The sequence below is a fragment of the Hemiscyllium ocellatum genome, chromosome 25 (assembly GCF_020745735.1).
Source record: "Hemiscyllium ocellatum isolate sHemOce1 chromosome 25, sHemOce1.pat.X.cur, whole genome shotgun sequence".
Lineage (NCBI taxonomy): Eukaryota > Metazoa > Chordata > Chondrichthyes > Orectolobiformes > Hemiscylliidae > Hemiscyllium > Hemiscyllium ocellatum.
Genome location: NC_083425.1, coordinates 4,533,148 through 4,554,452, shown reverse-complemented (window position 1 = coordinate 4,554,452; position 21,305 = coordinate 4,533,148). Strand labels below are relative to the sequence as shown.

General features: G+C 52.1%; 1 protein-coding gene across 2 annotated transcripts in view; it reads right to left on the bottom strand.

Annotated features, from left to right (window-relative positions):
- stxbp4 (syntaxin binding protein 4) overlaps window positions 1-21,305 on the bottom strand; it is a 271,436-nt gene that overhangs the window by 145,363 nt on the left and 104,768 nt on the right. For both annotated transcript variants that reach the window (XM_060844429.1, XM_060844430.1), the window contains 3 exons: window positions 14,976-15,082; window positions 13,730-13,949; window positions 13,000-13,078 (listed from right to left, as the gene is read on the bottom strand). In XM_060844429.1, coding sequence (XP_060700412.1) covers window positions 13,000-13,078; window positions 13,730-13,949; window positions 14,976-15,082 — 406 coding nt within the window. The remainder of the gene's footprint in view (window positions 1-12,999; window positions 13,079-13,729; window positions 13,950-14,975; window positions 15,083-21,305) is intronic.

The following is a 21,305-nucleotide window of genomic DNA, read 5'->3' as shown; positions in this document are numbered from 1 at the left end:
CAGGGACGGAACGCACTAACGGGGACACAGTGCACTGACAGGGACACAGCGCACTGACTGGGTCGGAGCGCACTGACCGGGATGGAATGCACTGACCGGGATGGAACGCACTAACCGGGACGGAACACACTGACCGGGACGTAGCGCACTGTCCGGGTCGGAACGCACTGACTGGGACACAGCGCACTGACTGGGACACAGCGCACTGACAGGGAGGGAACGCACTAACAGGGACACAGTGCACTGACCGGGACACAGCGCACTGACAGGGACACAGCGCACTGACAGGGACGGAGCGCACTGACAGGGACACAGCGCACTGACAGGGAGGGAACGCACTAACAGGGACACAGTGCACTGACCGGGACACAGTGCACTGACCGGGACACAGCGCACTGACAGGGACGGAACGCACTGACCGGGACACAGTGCACTGACAGGGACGGAACGCACTAACGGGGACATAGTGCACTGACAGGGACACAGCGCACTGACTGGGTCGGAGCGCACTGACCGGGATGGAACGCACTGACCGGGAGACAGCGCACTGACCGGGATGGAACGCACTAACCGGGACGGAACACACTGACCGGGACGTAGCGCACTGTCCGGGTCGGAACGCACTGACTGGGACACAGCGCACTGACCGGGACAGAGTGCACTGACAGGGACGGAACGCACTAACGGGGACACAGTGCACTGACAGGGACACAGCGCACTGACTGGGTCGGAGCGCACTGACCGGGAAGGAACGCACTGACCGGGAGACAGCGCACTGACCGGGATGGAACGCACTAACCGGGACGGAACACACTGACCGGGACGTAGCGCACTGTCCGGGTCGGAACGCACTGACTGGGACACAGCGCACTGACCGGGACAGAGTGCACTGACAGGGACGGAGCGCACTGACAGGGACACAGCCCACTGACAGGGACACAGCGCACTGACAGGGACACAGCGCACTGACCGGGATGGAACGCATTAACCGGGACGGAACGCACTGACCGGGACGTAGCGCACTGTCCGGGTCGGAACGCACTGACTGGGACACAGCGCACTGACCGGGACAGAGCGCACTGACAGGGACGGAGCGCACTGACAGGGACGGAGCGCACTGACTGGGACACAGCGCACTGACAGGGACGGAGTGCACTGACAGGGACGGAGCGCACTGACAGGAACACAGCCCACTGACTGGGACGGAACGCACTAACAGGGACACAGTGCACTGACCGGGACAGAGCGCACTGACAGGGACGGAGCGCACTGACTGGGACACAGCGCACTGACAGGGACGGAGCGCACTGACAGGAACACAGCCCACTGACTGGGACGGAACGCACTAACAGGGACACAGTGCACTGACCGGGACACAGTGCACTGACAGGGACACAGCGCACTGACCGGGACACAGCGCACTGACAGGGACGGAACGCACTGACCGGGACACAGTGCACTGACAGGGACGGAACGCACTAACGGGGACACAGCGCACTGAGAGGGACACAGTGCACTGACCGGGACGGAGCGCACTGACAGGGACACAGCGCACTGACCGGGACACAGCGCACTGACCGGGATGGAACGCACTAACCGGGACGGAGCGCACTGACAGGGACACAGCGCACTGACAGGGAGGGAACGCACTGACAGGGACACAGTGCACTGACCGGGACACAGCGCACTGACAGGGACACAGCGCACTGACCGGGACACAGCGCACTGACCTAGACACAGCGCACTGACCGGGACACAGCGCACTGACCTAGACACAGTGCACTGACAGGGACGGAACGCACTAACGGGGACACAGTGCACTGACAGGGACACAGCGCACTGACTGGGTCGGAGCGCACTGACCGGGATGGAACGCACTGACCGGGATACAGCGCACTGACCGGGATGGAACGCACTGACCGGGACACAGCGCACTGACCGGGATGGAACGCACTAACCGGGACGGAACACACTGACCGGGACATAGTGCACTGTCCGGGATGGAGCGCACTGACCGGGACGGAACCCACTGACAGGGACGGAATGCACTGACCGGGACATAGCGCACTGTCCGGGACGGAACGCACTGACCGGGACGGAGCGCACTGACAGGGACGGAGCGCACTGACAGGGACGGAGCACACTGACAGGGACACAGCATACTGACTGGAACACAGCGCACTGACAGGGACACACGCGCTGACAGGGACGGGGCGCACTGACAGGGACGGAACGCACTGACAGGGACACAGCATACTGACCGGGACACAGTGCACTGACCGGGACACAGTGCACTGACAGGGACGGAACGCACTAACAGGGAGACAGTGCACTGACCGGGACAGCGCACTGACAGGGACGGAGCGCACTGACAGGGACACAGAGCACTGACCGGGACACAGCGCACTGACAGGGACACAGCGCACTGACAGGAACACTGCGCACTGACAGGGACACAGCGCACTGACCGGGACACAGCGCACTGACAGGGACACAGCGCACTGACCGGGACACAGCGCACTGACAGGAACACAGCGCACTGACAGGGACACAGCGCACTGACAGGGACACAGCGCACTGACAGGGACACACTGTAACACACTTACCGGGACACACTGTAACACACTGACCGGTACGCACAGTAACACACTGACACATACGCACTGTCTCACACAGAACGGTACACACTGTACCACACTGACCGGTACGCACTGTAACACACTGACCAGTACGCACTGTAACACACTGACCGGTACACACTGTAACACACTGACTGGGACACACAGTAACACACTTAACGGGATGCACTTTCTCACACTGACCAGTACACACTGTCTCACAATGACCGGAACGCGCTGTCTCACATTGACCTGAACGCACTGTACCAGACTGACCGGTATACACTGTAACACACTGACAGGGACGCATTTTGTCACACTGACCGGTACGCACTGTAACACACTGACCAGTATGCACTGTACCACACTGACCGGGACACACTGTAACACACTGACATGTACACACTGTCTCACACTGACCGATACGCACTGTAACACACTGAACGGGACAGAGCGCACTGACAGGGACGGAGCGCACTGACTGGAACACAGCGCACTGACAGCAACACAGTGCACTGACAGGGACACACTGCTGTAACACACTGACATGTACTCACTGTCTCACACAGAACGGTACACACTGTTTCACACTGACCGGTACACACTGTAACACACTGACATGTACACACTGTCTCACACTGACCGCTACGCACTGTAACACACTGAACGGGATGGAGCGCACTGACAGGGACGGAGCGCACTGACTGGAACACAGTGCACTGACAGGAACACAGCGCACTGACAGGGACACACTGTAACACACTTACCGGGACACACTGTAACACACTGACATGTACTCACTGTCTCACACAGAACGGTACACACAGTTTCACACTGACTGGTACGCACTGTACCACACTGACGGGGACGCACTGTACCACACTGACGGGGACACACTGTAACACACTGACCGGTACGCACTGTACCACACTGACTGGCACGCACTGTACCACACTGACTGGGACACACTGTAACACACTGACCGGGATACACTGTAACACACTGACTGGGACACACTGTAACACACTGACATGTACACACTGTCTCACACAGAACGGTACACACAGTTTCACACTGACCGGGACGGAGCGCACTGACTGGAACACAGCGCACTGACAGGAACACAGCGCACTGACAGGAACACACTGTAACACATTGACCGGGACACACTGTAACACACTGACATGTACACACTGTCTCACACTGACCAGTACGCACTGTAACACACTGAACGGGACGGAGCGCACTGACTGGAACACAGCGCACTGACAGGAACACAGCGCACTGACAGGGACACACTGTAACACACTGACCGGGACACACTGTAACACACTGACATGTACACACTGTCTCACACTGACCAGTACGCACTGTAACACACTGAACGGGACGGAGCGCACTGACTGGAACACAGCGCACTGACAGGAACACAGCGCACCGACAGGGACACACTGTAACACACTGACCGGGACACACTGTAACACACTGACATGTACTCACTGTCTCACACAGAACGGTACACACTGTTTCACATTGACCGGTATGCACAGTACCACACTGACCGGTACGCACTGTAACACACTTACTGGTACGCACTGTAACACACTGACCAGTACACACTGTCTCATACTGACCAGTACGCACTGTAACACACTGACCAGTACACACTGTCTCATACTGACCGATACGCACTGTAACACACTGACCAATACACACTGTCTCATACTGACCAGTACGCACTGTAACACACTTACTGGTACGCACTGTAACACACTGACCGGTACGCACTGTAACACACTGACCGGGACACACAGTAACACACTGACTGGGACACACAGTAACACACTGACTGGGACACACTGTAACACACTGACTGGGACGCTCTGTAACACACTGACCGGTACGCACTGTAACACACTGACTGGGACGCACTGTAACACACTGACCGGGACGCACTGTAACACACTGACCGGTACGCACTGTACCACACTGACCGGTACGCACTGTAACACACTGACCGTTAAGCACTGTAATACACTGACCGGGACACACAGTAACACACTGAACGGGACGGAGCGCACTGACAGGGACGAGGGCACTGACTGGAACACAGCGCACTGACAGGAACACAGCGCACTGACACGGACACACTGTAACACACTGACATGTACACACAGTTTCACATTGACTGGTACGCACTGTACCACACTGACCCGGACACACAGTAACACACTTACCAGAATGCACTTTCTCACACTGACCGGTACACACGGTCTCATACTGACCAGTACGCACTGTAACACACGGACCGAAATGCACTGTAATACACTGGCCGGGACACACAGTAACACACTTACCTGGATGCACTTTCTCACACTGACCGGTACACACTGTCTCATACTGACCCGTACGCACTGTAACACACTTACTGGTACGCACTGTAACACACTGACCGGTACGCACTGTAACACACTGACCGGGACACACAGTAACACACTGACTGGGACACACTGTAACACACTGACCGGTACACACTGTACCACACTGACCGGTACGCACTGTAACACACTGACTGGGATGCACTGTAACACACTGACCGATACACACTGTACCACACTGACCGGTACGCACTGTAACACACTGACCGGTACGCACTGTGACACACTGACTGGGACGCACTGTAATACACTGACCGGTACGCACTGTAACACACTGACCGGGACACACTGTAACACACTGACCGGGACACACTGTCTTACACTGACCAGTACACACTGTAACACACTGACAGGGACACAGCGCACTGACAGGAACACAGCGCACTGACCGGGCCGGAGCACACTGACAGGGACGGAGCGCACTGACAGGGACGGAGCGCACTGACAGGGACACTGCGCACTGACCTGGACACAGCGCACTGACTGGGACAAAGCGTACTGACAGGGACACAGCGCACAGACTGGAATGGAGCACACTGACCGGGACACAGCGCACTGACTGGGACACAGCGCACTGACTGGGACAGAGTGCACTGACAGGAATGCAGCGCACTGACCGGGCCTGAGTGCACTGACCGGGACACTGCGCACTGACTGGGACACAGCGCACTGACTGGGACAGAGTGCACTGACAGGGACGCAGCGCACTGACCGGGCCTGAGTGCACTGACAGGGACACAGCGCACTGACCGGGATACAGCACACTGACAGGGACGGAGCGCACTGACTGGGACACAGCGCACTGACAGGGACACAGCGCACTGACCGGGATACAGCGCACTGACAGGGACGGAGCGCACTGACAGGGACGGAGCGCACTGACCGGGACACAGCGCACTGACCGGGACACAGCGCACTGACTGGGACACAGCGCACTGACAGGGACGGAGCGCACTGACCGGGACGGAACGCACTGACAGGGACACAGCACACTGACAGGGACGGAGCGCACTGACCGGGACGGAACGCACTGACAGGGACACAGCGCACTGACTGGGACGGAGCGCACTGACCGGGACGGAACGCACTGACAGGGACACAGCGCACTGACTGGGACACAGCGCACTGATAGGGACGGAGTGCACTGACAGGGACGCAGCGCACTGACTGGGTCGGAGCGCACTGACCGGGACGGAACGCACTGACCGGGACACAGCGCACTGACAGGGACGGAACGCACTGACCGGGATGGAACACACTGACCGGGACATAGCGCACTGTCCGGGACGGAGCGCACTGACCGGGACGGAACCCATTGACAGGGACGGAATGCACTGACCGGGACATAGCGCACTGTCCGGGACGGAACGCACTGACCGGGACGGAGTGCACTGACAGGGACGGAGCACACTGACAGGGACACAGCATACTGGCTGGAACACAGCGCACTGACAGGGACACACGCGCTGACAGGGACGGGGCGCACTGACAGGGACGGAACGCACTGACAGGGACACAGCATACTGACCGGGACACAGTGCACTGACCGGGACACAGTGCACTGACAGGGACGGAACGCACTAACAGGGAGACAGTGCACTGACCGGGACAGCGCACTGACAGGGACGGAGCACACTGACCGGGACAGCGCACTGACAGGGACACAGCGCACTGACCGGGACATAGCGCACTGTCCGGGACGGAGCGCACTGACTGGGACGGAACCCACTGACAGGGACGGAACGCACTGACCGGGACGTAGCGCACTGTCCGGGTCGGAACGCACTGACTGGGACACAGCGCACTGACCGGGACAGAGCGCACTGACAGGGACGGAGCGCACTGACAGGGACACAGCGCACTGACCGGGACACAGCGCACTGACCGGGACGGAACGCACTGACCGGGACACAGTGCACTGACAGGGACGGAACGCACTAACGGGGACACAGCGCACTGACAGGGACAACGCACTGACCGGGACACAGCGCACTGACAGGGAGGGAACGCACTAACAGGGACACAGCGCACTGACAGGGACACAGCGCACTGACCGGGACACAGCGCACTGACCGGGACACAGCGCACTGACAGGGACGGAACGCACTGACCGGGACACAGTGCACTGACAGGGACGGAACGCACTAACGGGGACACAGTGCACTGACAGGGACACAGCGCACTGACTGGGTCGGAGCGCACTGACCGGGATGGAATGCACTGACCGGGATGGAACGCACTAACCGGGACGGAACACACTGACCGGGACGTAGCGCACTGTCCGGGTCGGAACGCACTGACTGGGACACAGCGCACTGACTGGGACACAGCGCACTGACAGGGAGGGAACGCACTAACAGGGACACAGTGCACTGACCGGGACACAGCGCACTGACCGGGACACAGCGCACTGACAGGGACGGAACGCACTGACAGGGACGGAGCGCACTGACAGGGACACAGCGCACTGACAGGGAGGGAACGCACTAACAGGGACACAGTGCACTGACCGGGACACAGCGCACTGACCGGGACACAGCGCACTGACAGGGACACAGTGCACTGACAGGGACGGAACGCACTAACGGGGACACAGTGCACTGACAGGGACACAGCGCACTGACTGGGTCGGAGCGCACTGACCGGGATGGAACGCACTGACCGGGAGACAGCGCACTGACCGGGATGGAACGCACTAACCGGGATGGAACACACTGACCGGGACGTAGCGCACTGTCCGGGTCGGAACGCACTGACAGGGACACAGCGCACTGACCGGGACAGAGTGCACTGACAGGGACGGAACGCACTAACGGGGACACAGTGCACTGACAGGGACACAGCGCACTGACTGGGTCGGAGCGCACTGACCGGGATGGAACGCACTGACCGGGAGACAGCGCACTGACCAGGATGGAACGCACTAACCGGGACGGAACACACTGACCGGGACGTAGCGCACTGTCCGGGTCGGAACGCACTGACTGGGACACAGCGCACTGACCGGGACAGAGTGCACTGACAGGGACGGAGCGCACTGACAGGGACACAGCCCACTGACAGGGACACAGCGCACTGACAGGGACACAGCGCACTGACCGGGATGGAACGCATTAACCGGGACGGAACGCACTGACCGGGACGTAGCGCACTGTCCGGGTCGGAACGCACTGACTGGGACACAGCGCACTGACCGGGACGGAGCGCACTGACAGGGACGGAGCGCACTGACAGGGACGGAGCGCACTGACTGGGACACAGCGCACTGACAGGGACGGAGCGCACTGACAGGGACGGAGCGCACTGACTGGGACGGAACGCACTAACAGGGACACAGTGCACTGACCGGGACAGAGCGCACTGACAGGGACGGAGCGCACTGACTGGGACACAGCGCACTGACAGGAACACAGCCCACTGACTGGGACGGAACGCACTAACAGGGACACAGTGCACTGACCGGGACACAGTGCACTGACAGGGACACAGCGCACTGACCGGGACACAGCGCACGGACAGGGACGGAACGCACTGACCGGGACACAGTGCACTGACAGGGACGGAACGCACTAACGGGGACACAGCGCACTGAGAGGGACACAGTGCACTGACCGGGACGGAGCGCACTGACAGGGACACAGCGCACTGACCGGGACACAGCGCACTGACCGGGATGGAACGCACTAACCGGGAGGAAGCGCACTGACAGGGACACAGCGCACTGACAGGGAGGGAACGCACTGACAGGGACACAGTGCACTGACCGGGACACAGCGCACTGACAGGGACACAGCGCACTGACCGGGACACAGCGCACTGACCTAGACACAGCGCACTGACCGGGACACAGCGCACTGACCTAGACACAGCGCACTGACAGGGACGGAACGCACTGACCGGGACACAGTGCACTGACAGGGACGGAACGCACTAACGGGGACACAGTGCACTGACAGGGACACAGCGCACTGACTGGGTCGGAGCGCACTGACCGGGATGGAACGCACTGACCGGGATACAGCGCACTGACCGGGATGGAACGCACTGACCGGGACACAGCGCACTGACCGGGATGGAACGCATTAACCGGGACGGAACACACTGACCGGGACATAGTGCACTGTCCGGGATGGAGCGCACTGACCGGGACAGAACCCACTGACAGGGACGGAATGCACTGACCGGGACATAGCGCACTGTCCGGGACGGAACGCACTGACCGGGACGGAGCGCACTGACAGGGACGGAACCCACTGACAGGGACGGAATGCACTGACCGGGACATAGCGCACTGTCCGGGACGGAACGCACTGACCGGGACGGAGCGCACTGACAGGGACGGAGCACACTGACAGGGACACAGCATACTGACTGGAACACAGCGCACTGACAGGGACACACGCGCTGACAGGGACGGGGCGCACTGACAGGGACGGAACGCACTGACAGGGACACAGCATACTGACCGGGACACAGTGCACTGACCGGGACACAGTGCACTGACAGGGACGGAACGCACTAACAGGGAGACAGTGCACTGACCGGGACAGCGCACTGACAGGGACGGAGCGCACTGACAGGGACACAGCGCACTGACCGGGACACAGCGCACTGACAGGGACACAGCGCACTGACAGGAACACTGCGCACTGACAGGGACACAGCGCACTGACCGGGACACAGCGCACTGACAGGAACACAGCGCACTGACAGGGACACAGCGCACTGACAGGGACACAGCGCACTGACTGGGACACAGCGCACTGACCGGGACGGAGCGCACTGACAGGGACACAGCGCACTGACCGGGACACAGCGCACTGACAGGGACACAGCGCACTGACAGGGACACCGCGCACTGACAGGAACACAGCGCACTGACAGGGACACAGCGCACTGACCGGGACACAGCGCACTGACAGGGACACAGCGCACTGACCGGGACACAGCGCACTGACCGGGACACAGCGCACTGACAGGGACACAGCGCACTGACCGGGACACAGCGCACTGACAGGGACGGAGCGCACTGACAGGGACACAGCGCACTGACCCCTATGGAGGCTTCTAACTGGTAGACACCCCTGCTCTTTATTTGTGTGTGGATTTCATGAGCACTAAGTTGTAAAACTTTTGCTGGATGCTTAAACCTATAATTCTAATCTCCGCTGAGAGCTTTTCCCACTTCTCCCCCTCTCCCTGGTTTATACTAACTGAGAGGATGAAGCTGCTGACAGATGGTGGGTACATACACATGCCGGGCTACACCGAACCAAACGGATGGGGCTAGGTGGGGGAGGGACGCCTCCGCATTTCTCACTCCCACTTTTGACCTGAAAACACAGTTACTAAGGCAACTCATTACACTGCGAGACATGGAAGGGTTCTCATTACCTGAAGGCTGCACAATCTATTGATCGTAGCAATCCTGACAAAAGGGAATCTGTGCGAGCAGTTCCTTTGTTGTGATGTACTGCAGTAATTGTACATACCTCATTCAAAAGCATTGAATTAGTTCATTTATTCAACTCTTTACAGCAAAGAGAAAAGCATTTCCTTTCTTTCCTTTCACAGCTGAGCAGCCCAGGCACTGCCTGTCATAGCCAGATTATATTCAGATGGTTAGTATTTTGCTTTGGTGATGACGCTGATTTTCAATAAGTGATGATGGTCTTTACATTCAAAATGTTTGCATTCATCACATTCAAAGTGGGGATTCTTAAACAGAAAGGTTTCAAAACTGACAGGCGCAGAAAAACTGCACGAAGCCCAATGGGGAGCAGACTGAAAAAGTATCAAACATTTCAAAACAGTCAGCATCCACACTGTCCCCATCAAACCCTCCCAGGACAGGGACAGCACGGGGTTAGATACAGAGTAAAGTTCCCTCTACACTGTCCCCCCCATCAAACCCTCCCAGGACAGGGACAGCACAGGGTTAGATACAGAGTAAAGCTCCCTCTACACTGTCCCCATCAAACACTCCCAGGGACAGGGACAGCACGGGGTTAGATACAGAGTAAAGCTCCCTTTACGCTGTCCCCATCGAACACTCCCAGGACAGGGACAGTTCAGGTTTAAATACAGAGTAAAGGTCCCTCTACACTGTCCCCCATCAAACACTCCCAGGACAGGGACAGCACGGGGTTAGGTAGAGAAGAAATGAGTGAATGAATGAATACACTCCAAAAGCCAGGTACAGCAGTGTAAGAAATACAGCGACCAACCTTCACACAGCATGATCCCACAAACAGTAACATGACAATGACCAGAAATCCTGTCCTGGTGAGCTGATTGAGCAATAATTATTGGCTTTAGGACCTGGGGGATAACACCAATGTCCTTCTTCAAAATAGTGCAGTGACTTCTATTACCATTTGAGCAAGAGGACAACAGTTTGAGTGGAAAGCCAGGAGAATGCTGAGAAGGGGAGCATTTAATGGACATCCTCAGGCCTGCTTGAATATCCGAGCAGGCACAAACGTTGCTGAATGGAGTGCAATGGGTGAACCTCCCATTTACAATCACACTTACACTGGCATCTACAGTGACAATCAGGTTACTTTCTGCTAATTATGATTCCAAATACTGGACAGCTTGCACTCATAGTCACAACTGCAACCCTTTTTGAAACGATTTGTAGCTTAGGTCGAGGTTCTGAGTGTAAGTTTGCTCACTGGGCTGGAAGGTTCATTTCAGATGTTTTGTCACCATACTAGGTAACATCATCAGTGAGCCTCTGGTGAAGTGCTGGTGTTAGTGGTACCCAACGAACACAGTCTGCCGATTTCTCAGCAACAAACCCAAACAAGCAGACAAAACACATCCAGAAACCCTGGCCACTCTCCCCTAAATCAAAGACATCGCAGCAATGACTGCCAGACTACTCAGACCCCTTGGCATCATGGTAGCCCACAAACCCACCAACACACTAAAACAGCAGCTCATAAACTTGAAAGACCCTATTCAGACCACAAGCAAAACTAATGGCATTTACAAAATACTGTTTGAGGACTGGAACAAACACTACATTGGACAGACTGGCAGAAAACTAGCCACCAGGATACATGGACACTAACTAACCACAAAACAGCATGACCCTCTCTCACTAATACACTCACATACAGATGAGGAAGGACACCACTTCAACTGGGACAACACATCCATGCTAGGACAAACCAAACAAAGACACGCATGGGAATTCCTAGAAGTATGGCATTCCAACTGGAACTCTATCAACAAACACATCGAGTTAGACCCCATTTACCAAATGAGATAAAGAATAGGCAATGACATCACCACGGGAAATAACATCACCACAGGAAATGATGTCACCAACCCAAGGAAGCTGAAACATGTGAACAGAAAGCAGGCCATAACATCAGTGCTTCATCCGGAGGCTCACTGATGATGTTACCTAGTATGGTGACAAAACGTCTGAAAACGAATCTTCCAACCCAGTGAGCAAACCTACACCCAGAACAACTGCAACCCCCCAACATTCCCACCCTTCCACCCCATCACTGATATTCCATTCCCACTTCAATTTTGCTCGGAGTTTGTAATCAGTCAAATGCTGCCTTGATGCCAAGGGCAGACCCTCTCAATTCATCACTGCAATTCCACTCTGTCCTTAGTGTTTGAAAAAAGGCCCTGCTGGAATGGCCCTGGGGGGACACAAAGACAGCAGCATCGAGCCAGGGTATTGCTGCAGCACTGTTGCTGTCCACTTACTGAGACTTGGTTAATGATTCAGAGTTGATTAATTGGCAGGTAATTCCCTGGATTTGATTAGTCCAGCTCCTTGAGACCAGGACATGCCCATTCAATCAAAGCTAACATTTTGGGGAAGAATGGGAAGTCTGGGGAAGGAAGGGATAGCATTGCGTTGTGAGCACACAATCTGTTGCCCTGGGAATGTTGGTTAGGCCAGCAGCCTTTACCTGCACAGACGGGATGCGGTGAACTGTTGACTGGTGACAGCTCAGACGACTGACTGGTCTTCTTACTTCCTGACTTGCCCTGTGCAAGTAAAGCAAGTATAAAACATGCTGATCAGTTTCCTTCTGCTGCACTGTAATGGGCAACACTCAGTCCCAGGCTCCATCCTCCAACTCCGTCATCAACACCTTCACAAACAAACTGCATTCCAGCACCGACTGGACTGTCCCTCTCCCCTCGTCACCTCCTGTACCCACCCCATGCCCTGGTCACCCGCCTCACTGACTGTACCCTCCCTCTGCCCTGGTCACTCTCTGCATTGACTGTACCCTCCCTGTGCCCTGGTCACCCCCTGTACTGACTGTACCCTCCCTGTGCCTTAGTCATCCCCTGTACTGTCTGTCCCCTCCCTGTGCCCTGGTCACCCCCTGTACTGTCTGTCCCCTCCCTGTGCCCTGGTCATCCCCTGTACTGTCTGTATCCTCCCTGTGCCCTGGTCACCCCCTGCACTGTCTGTACCCTCCCTGTGCCCTGGCCATCCCCTGTACTACCCGTATCCTCCCTGTGCCCTCGTCACCCCCTGCACTGACTGTACACTCGCTGTGCCCTGGTCACCCCCTGTACTGTCTGTACCCTCCCTGTGCCCTCGTCACCCCCTGCACTGACTGCACCCTTGCTGTGCTTTGGTCACCCCCTGCACTGTCTGCACCCTCCCAATGCCATGCTCCTTACCTGATGGGTTTTGGCTGCAGCAGTGTTGTCGGTTTCGGGCTGTAGTCCCGACTGCATCACTGGGAGGAGACTGGCTGGGGCTGACTGTAAGCTGGACTCTGCATTTCCAGCGCTGGCGGGGGACGAGGGTATCACCTGGGCCCTGGGACCCGGCATGTTACAGGCAGAGCTGGGCTGAGGGCTCTTGCGCACAAAAGCAATCTCCACCGTTCCCTCGGATCTGAAGCAGAGACATGAAAATCTTTGGCACTATGAAAATGTTTTATATCTCTCTGATTACAGTACTGCCTTCCATTCCGAAATATCGGCATTTCTTGAGGCATTACCTAAATGTCAATCAGGTACAGATTTGAAATGGGAAAATATACAAAAGGGAATGTTGAAGGAGTAAAAGAGAAACAACAGGATCGGGTGGCTGCTCTTCCAACAGCTCCCACTCGCCTCTACATTGCACCCAGGTACCCATCTGCAAAACATCCTTCAGCGCTTCAGGGGTGTATTTAAACAAGATTTGATAGCGAGCCTCAGAAGGAGATATTAGATTAATTGACCAGAAGCTTAAGTCAAAAACAAAAGTGTTAGAGAAAGCGGGAGAACAAACAATTCCAGAGTCTGGGGCTCAGGCAACCAAGCAGCATGGCCACTGAGGGGTGAGCAGTAAACCAAGGGGAGCCCTTCAGAACAGAATTGGGCGAGATCTCAAGGACAGGGGGGGCTGGAAGAGATTACACAGAGATGGAGCTGGGAGTGGGACAGGATTTAAAACAATAATGAGAGTTTTCAAATTTAAAATACTGCTTAACTAAGAGTCAGTGTAGTTTACTCAGCACTGGGGTGCCTGGGGAAGAGGTACAAATTCGGACATGGGCAGAGGTTTGATATCATCATGAACAAGCCCGGGAGGGAATCCAGGAGAAATCTCTTTCAGCATGTTACAGGCAGAGCTGGACAGCAGCGAAAATATAGAATTCGCTACCTACAAGGAATAATTTAAGGAAAACAGTACTTACTTTTTTTTTGTTAAAAGACAGGAAGATCCACAAGGAAGGAAAGATTAGCTGGAACTTTAGACAGGGTGAGATGAAGTCAAGTCAGAGGATGCTTGTTTGTAGCATGAACCAGTTGGACTGAATAGACTCTCCTTGTACTGTAAGGTCCACATACGTCAAAGTAAACGCTCAGTGTTTACGTGTGCTCTATGACCATTACCACATGGCCAAGCTGTCTGTCCTACTGCAATCCTCACCTTAGCTTCAGTCTGGTCAGAATGCTCTTGGCCTCCTCCTCTGTAACAGCAATCAGGGACTCCTTGTTAATGGACACCAGTTGGTCTCCAGGTTGCAATCTTCCATCCTGTAGATAATACAAACAGCATATTATGGGATGTGGAGCAAGAAGACCCTCAATTCTAAGTGAAGGTCCTAAATAGCAGGGTGAGGCTGCATCAAGTGATCCAGAACTTCAATCAATGATCACTGCAAGGTGTAAGTCCTTACAAATCACACAACACCAGGTTATGGTCTACAGGTGTATTTGGAAGCACTAGCTTTTGGAGCGCTGCTCCTTCATTAGCAACCTGTGGTCCACAATCAAAAGACACAGAATTTATAGCAAAAAATCTCAGTGTCATGCAACTGAAACAACACATTGAACAAACCTAGATTCCTGTTAACTCTTCCATCTTTTAGAATGGATTACACGAACCGGTACATTAATGTATAACTCCCAGAACAACTTTCCAGTCACATTCCTGAGATAACTTACGGTTTTTAAAAGTAAGGTGACATCTCAGTGCAGATAATGCATTAGATATCGGTGTCAGATATCGATGTGAGGTTAGATATCAGTGTCAGATATCAGTGTGAGGTTAGATATCGGTGTCAGATATCGGTGTGACGTTAGATATCGGTGTCAGATATTGGTGTGAGGTTAGATATCGGTGTCAGATATTGGTGTGAGGTTAGACATCGGTGTCAGATATTGGTGTGAGATTAGATATCGGTGTCAGATATCGGTGTGAGGTTAGATATCGGTGTCAGATATTGGTGTGAGGTTAGATATCGGTGTGAGGTTAGATATCGGTGTCAGATATCAGTGTGAGTTAGATATCGGTGTAAGATATCGGTGTGAGGATACATATCGGTGTCAGATATCGGGGTGAGGTTAGATAGTGGTGTAAGATTAGATATCGGTGTCAGATATCGGTGTGAGGTTAGACATCGGTGTCAGATATCGGTGTGAGGGTAGATATCGGTGTCAGATATCGGTGTGAGGGTAGATATCGGTGTGAGGGTAGATATCGGTGTGAGGGTAGATATCGGTGTCAGATATCGGTATGGGGTTAGATATCGATGTCAGATATCGGTGTAAGGTTAGATATTGGTGTCAGATATCAGTGTGAGGTTAGATATCGGTGTCAGATATCGGTGTGAGGTTAGATATCAGTGTCAGATATCAGTGTGAGGTTAGATATCGGTGTCAGATATCGGTGTGAGGTTAGATATTGGTGTCAGATATCGGTGTGAGGTTAGATATCGGTGTGAGGGTAGATATCGGTGTCAGATATCGGTGTGAGTTAGATATCAGTGTGAGAGATAGCATTGTGAGAGATATCAGTGTGAGAGAATTCAGAGTGAGAGATATCAGTGCAAGAGATATCGGTGTGAGAGATATCAGTGTGAGAGATTTCAGTGTGTTAGATATCAGTGTGAGAGATTTTGGTGTGAGAGATTTCAGTGTGATTGATTTCAATGTGAGAGATTTTGATGTTGGAGATATCACTGTGAGAGATTTCGGTATGAGAGATTTCAGTATGAGAGATTTCGATGTTGGAAATATCATTGTTAGAGATTTCGGTATGAGAGATTTCAGTGTGGGAGATATCGTTGTGAGAGATTGCAGTGTGAGAGATATTGCTGCAAGAGATTTCAATGCGATAGATATTGGTGTGGGAGGTATTGTTTTTAGAGATATCGGTGTGATAGATATCAGTATGAGAAATATTGGTTTGAGAGATTTTAGTGGGAGAGATATCATTCTGAGAGCTATCGGTGTGAGAGATATCGGTGTAATAGATATCGGTGTAATAGATATCGTTGTGATAGATATCAGTGTGTGAGATATCAGTGTGATGGATATCTGTGTGATAGATATGTGTGTGAGAGATATCTGTGTGAGAGATTTCAGTGTGAGAGATATCAGAGCAAGCGATATCAGTGTGGGGTATATCGGTGTGAGAGATTTCGGTGTGAGAGATTTCGATGTGGTAGATATCTTTGTGAGAGATATCGTTGTGAGAGATTTCAGTGTGAGAAATATTGCTGCAAGAGATTTAGATGTGACAGATATTGGTGTGAGAGGTATTGTTGTTAGAGATATCGGTGTGAGAGATATCAGTGTAAGAAATTTTGGTGTTATAACTATTGGTGTGGAAGATATTGTTGTGAGAGACATCAGTGTCAGATATATCGCTGTGATAGATATCGGTGTGGGAGGTATCTGTGTGACAGATATCGGTGTGCGGTACATCAGTGTCAGAGATATCAGTGTTAGAGAGATTGCAGTGTGAAAGATTTCAGTGTGAGAGATTTCAGTGTTAGAGATATGAGTGTGAGAAAAATTGGTGTGAGAGATAACGGTGTGATAGATATTGGTGTGATAAATTTCACAGTGAAAAACTTCAGTGTGAGATGTTTCGATGTGATAGATTTCGGTGTGAGAGAATTCGGTGTGAGAGATTTCAGTGAGAGAAATATCAGTGTCATAAATTTCAGTGTGAGAGATTTCAGTATGAGAGATATCAATGTAGAGATATCAGTCTGATAGATTTCGGTGCGAGAGAATTCAATGTGAGAGAATTCGGTGTGGGAGATATCGTTGGGAGAGATCTGGGTGGGAGAGATTCCGGTGTTGGAGATTTTGGTGCGATAGATATCGGTGTGGGAGATTTGTTGGGAGAGATTTCAGTGTGAGAGATATCAGTGTGACAGATATTGGTGTGATTGATTTCAGTCTGAGAGATTTCAATGTGAGAGATTTCGATGTGATAGATTTCAGTGTGAGAGATTTCAGTGTGAGAGATATCGTGTGATAGATTTCAGTGACAGACTTCGGTGTAAGAGATTTCGATGTGAGAGATTTCGATGAGGTAGGTATCGTTGTGAGAGATATTGTTCTGAGAGATTTCAGTGTGAGAGATTTTGCTGCATATCGTTGTGGGGTGTATCAGTGTGAGAGATTTCAGTATGAGAGCTATCAGTGTGAGAGATTTCAGTGTGAGAAATATCGGTGTGAGAGATTAACGATGTGATAGATAGTGGTGTGATAAATTTCAGTGTGAAAAATTTCAGTGTGAGAGATTTCGATGTGATAGATTTCAGTGTGAGAGATATCAGTGTGAGAGATTTCAGTGAGAGAGATATCGGTGTGATAGATTTCAGTGTGAGAGACTTCGGTGTAAGAGATTTCGGTGTGATAGATTTCAGTGTGATAGATTTCAGTGTGAGAGATATCAGTGTGAGTTAGATATCGGTGTGAGTTTGATATCGGTGTGAGATATATTGGTGTGAGAGATATCTGTGTAAGAAATATCAGTTTGAGAGATGTCAAAGATTTTGGTGTGAGAGATTTCAGTGTGAGAGATTTCGGTGTTGGAGATTTCAGTGAGAGAGTTTTCGGTGCGATAGATATCAGTGTGAGAGATATTGTGTGAGAGATTTCAGTGTGAGAGATATCAGTGTGATAGATATCAGTGTGATAGATATCAGTGTGATAGATATCAGTATGAGAGCTATCAGTGTGAGAGATATGAGTGTGAGAAATATCGGTGTGAGAGATAACGGTGTGATAGGTAACAGTATGATAAATTTCAGTGTGAGAGATTTCGATGTTGTAGATTTCAGTGTGAGAGATATCAGTGTGAGAGATTTCAATTAGAGAGATATCGGTGTGATAGATTTCAGTGTGAGAGACTTCGGTGTAAGTGATTTTGGTGTGATAGATTTCAGTGTGATAGATTTCAGTGTGAGAGATTTCAGTGTGAGAGATATCAGTGTGAAAGATTTCGGTGTGAGAGAATTCATGTGAGAGAATTTGGTTTGAGAGAATTCAGTGTGGGAGATATCGTTGGGAGAGATTTCAGTGTTGGAGATTTCGGGGTGATAGATATCGGTGTGGGAGATTTGTTGGGAGAGATATCAGTGTGAGAGATTTTGGTTTCAGGGATTTCAGTGTGAGAGATATTGTGTGTGAGTTAGATATTGGTGTCAGCTTGATATCGGTGTGAGATATATCAGTGTGAGAGATATCGGCATGATAGATAGTGGTGCGATAGATATTGGCGTGAGAGATATCAGTGTGAGAAACATTGGTGTGAGTTAGATATCGGTGTGAGTTAGATATTAGTGTGAGTTAGATATCAATGTGATAGATATCGGTGTGAGAGATATCAGTGTGAGTTAGATATCTGCGTGAGGTAGATATCAGTGCAAGAAATATCTGTTTGAGAGATTTCAGAGATTTTGGTGTGAGAGATTTCAGTGTGAGAGATTTCGGTGTTGGAGATTTCAGTGTGTTTAGATTTCGGTGTGATAGATATCAGTGTGAGAGATATCAGTGTGGGACATTTAGTTAGAACATAGAAAAATACAGCGCAGTACAGGCCCTTTGGCCCTCGATGTTGCGCCGATCCAAGCCCACCTAACCTACACTAGCCCACTATCCTCCATATGCCTATCCAATGCCCGTTTAAATGCCCATAAGGAGGGAGAGTCCACCGCTGCTACTGGCTGGGCATTCCATGAACTCACGACTGTGAGAGATTGTGAGAGATTTCGTTGTGAGAGATATCATTGTGAGAGATTTTGGTGTGATAGATATCAGTGTGAGAGATTTCAGTGTTAGAGATATATCAGTGTGAGAGATTTCAGTGTGATAGATATCAGTGTGAGAGATATCAGTGTTAGAGATATATCAGTGTGAGAGATTTCAGTGTGATAGATATCAGGGTGAGAGATAACGGTGTGATAGATATCAGTGAGAGAGATATCAGTGTTAGAGATATATCAGTGTGAGAGATTTCAGTGTGATAGATATCAGGGTGAGAGATAATGGTGTGATAGATATCAGTGTGAGAGATATCAGTGTTAGAGATATATCAGTGTGAGAGATTTCAATGTGATAGACATCAGTGTGATAGATTTCAGTGTGAGAGATAATGGTGTGTTAGATATCAGTGTGAGAGATATCGGTGTGAGAGGTATTGGTGTTATAAATATTGGTGTGGGAGATATTGTGAGAGATATCATCGTGAGAGATTTCAGTATGAGAGATATTGATGTTAGAGATATCGGTGTGGTAGATATCGTTGTGAGAGATATCGGTGTGAGAGATATCGGTGTGAGAGATATCGGTGTGAGAGATTTCAGTGTGAGAGATTTCAGTGTGGGAGATATTGATGTTAGAGATATCGGTGTGGTAGATATCGGTGTGAGAGATATCGGTGTGAGAGATTTCAGTGTGAGAGATTTCAGTGTGGGAGATATCGTTGTGAGAGATATCGTGAGAGATTTCAGTGTGAGAGATATTGCTGCAAGAGATTTAGATGTGATAGATATTGGTGTGGGAGGTATTGTTGTTAGAGATATTGGTGTGAGAGATATCAGTGTGAGAGATTTTGGTGTTATAAATATTGGTGTGGGAGATATTGTTGCGAGAGATATCAGTGTCAGATATCGCTGTGAGAGATTTCGGTGTGGGAGATATCAGTGTGATAGATATCGGTGTGGGGTATATCAGCGTGAGAGATTTCGGTGTGGGAGATATCAGTGTGATAGATATCGGTGTGGGGTATATCAGCGTGAGAGATTTCGGTGTGGGAGATATCAGTGTGAGAGATTTCGGTATGAGAGACTTCGGTGTGATAGATTTTGATGTGGGAGATATCGCAGCAGAGAGCGGCGGGAGCTGGGCGGAAGTTCAGGCGGAGCGCAAAGCCGGTCGGGAAGGTAAGTGATTGCTATTAGAGTGGGTGTGTTCTAAACCCCAGGTCCTACAAAGTAGGGTCTCCCCCCCCCCCCCCCCCTCCTCTAACCTAAATTAAGAGTCCATAGACTTGCCACAAAAAGAGGGTCTAAGGAAGTTTGGATCGAAGAGTGAGGCTTCAGCTCAGGAATCTTTGACAAGGAGGTTGAGTGAAGTGATTACGCCACAGTTGAAGAGGGTGAAGACATGACTGCCCAGCTGGTTCAGTGCGCTACGTGCTTGATGTGGGAGGTCAATGACTCTGGTGTGTCTGGCTCGTATATCTGTGGAAAATGTGTGCACGTTCAGCTACTGACAGAGCATATTGCAGCGCTGATGAAAGAACTCGAGGACCAGCTCATCAAAGAGATCTTTCTGGACAAGACCTTCAGTGAGGTTATTACACCAATCGTACCAGAAGAGAGCAGAAGAGAGCAGACGATGAGGAAGGCAGAGAGGAGACAGGTGCAAGAGACCCCAGGGGAAGTACCTGTCAGGAACAAGTTGAAGCTTTTGGAAACAGTAGAGACAGATGACACTGCCAGTCCGTGAGGCG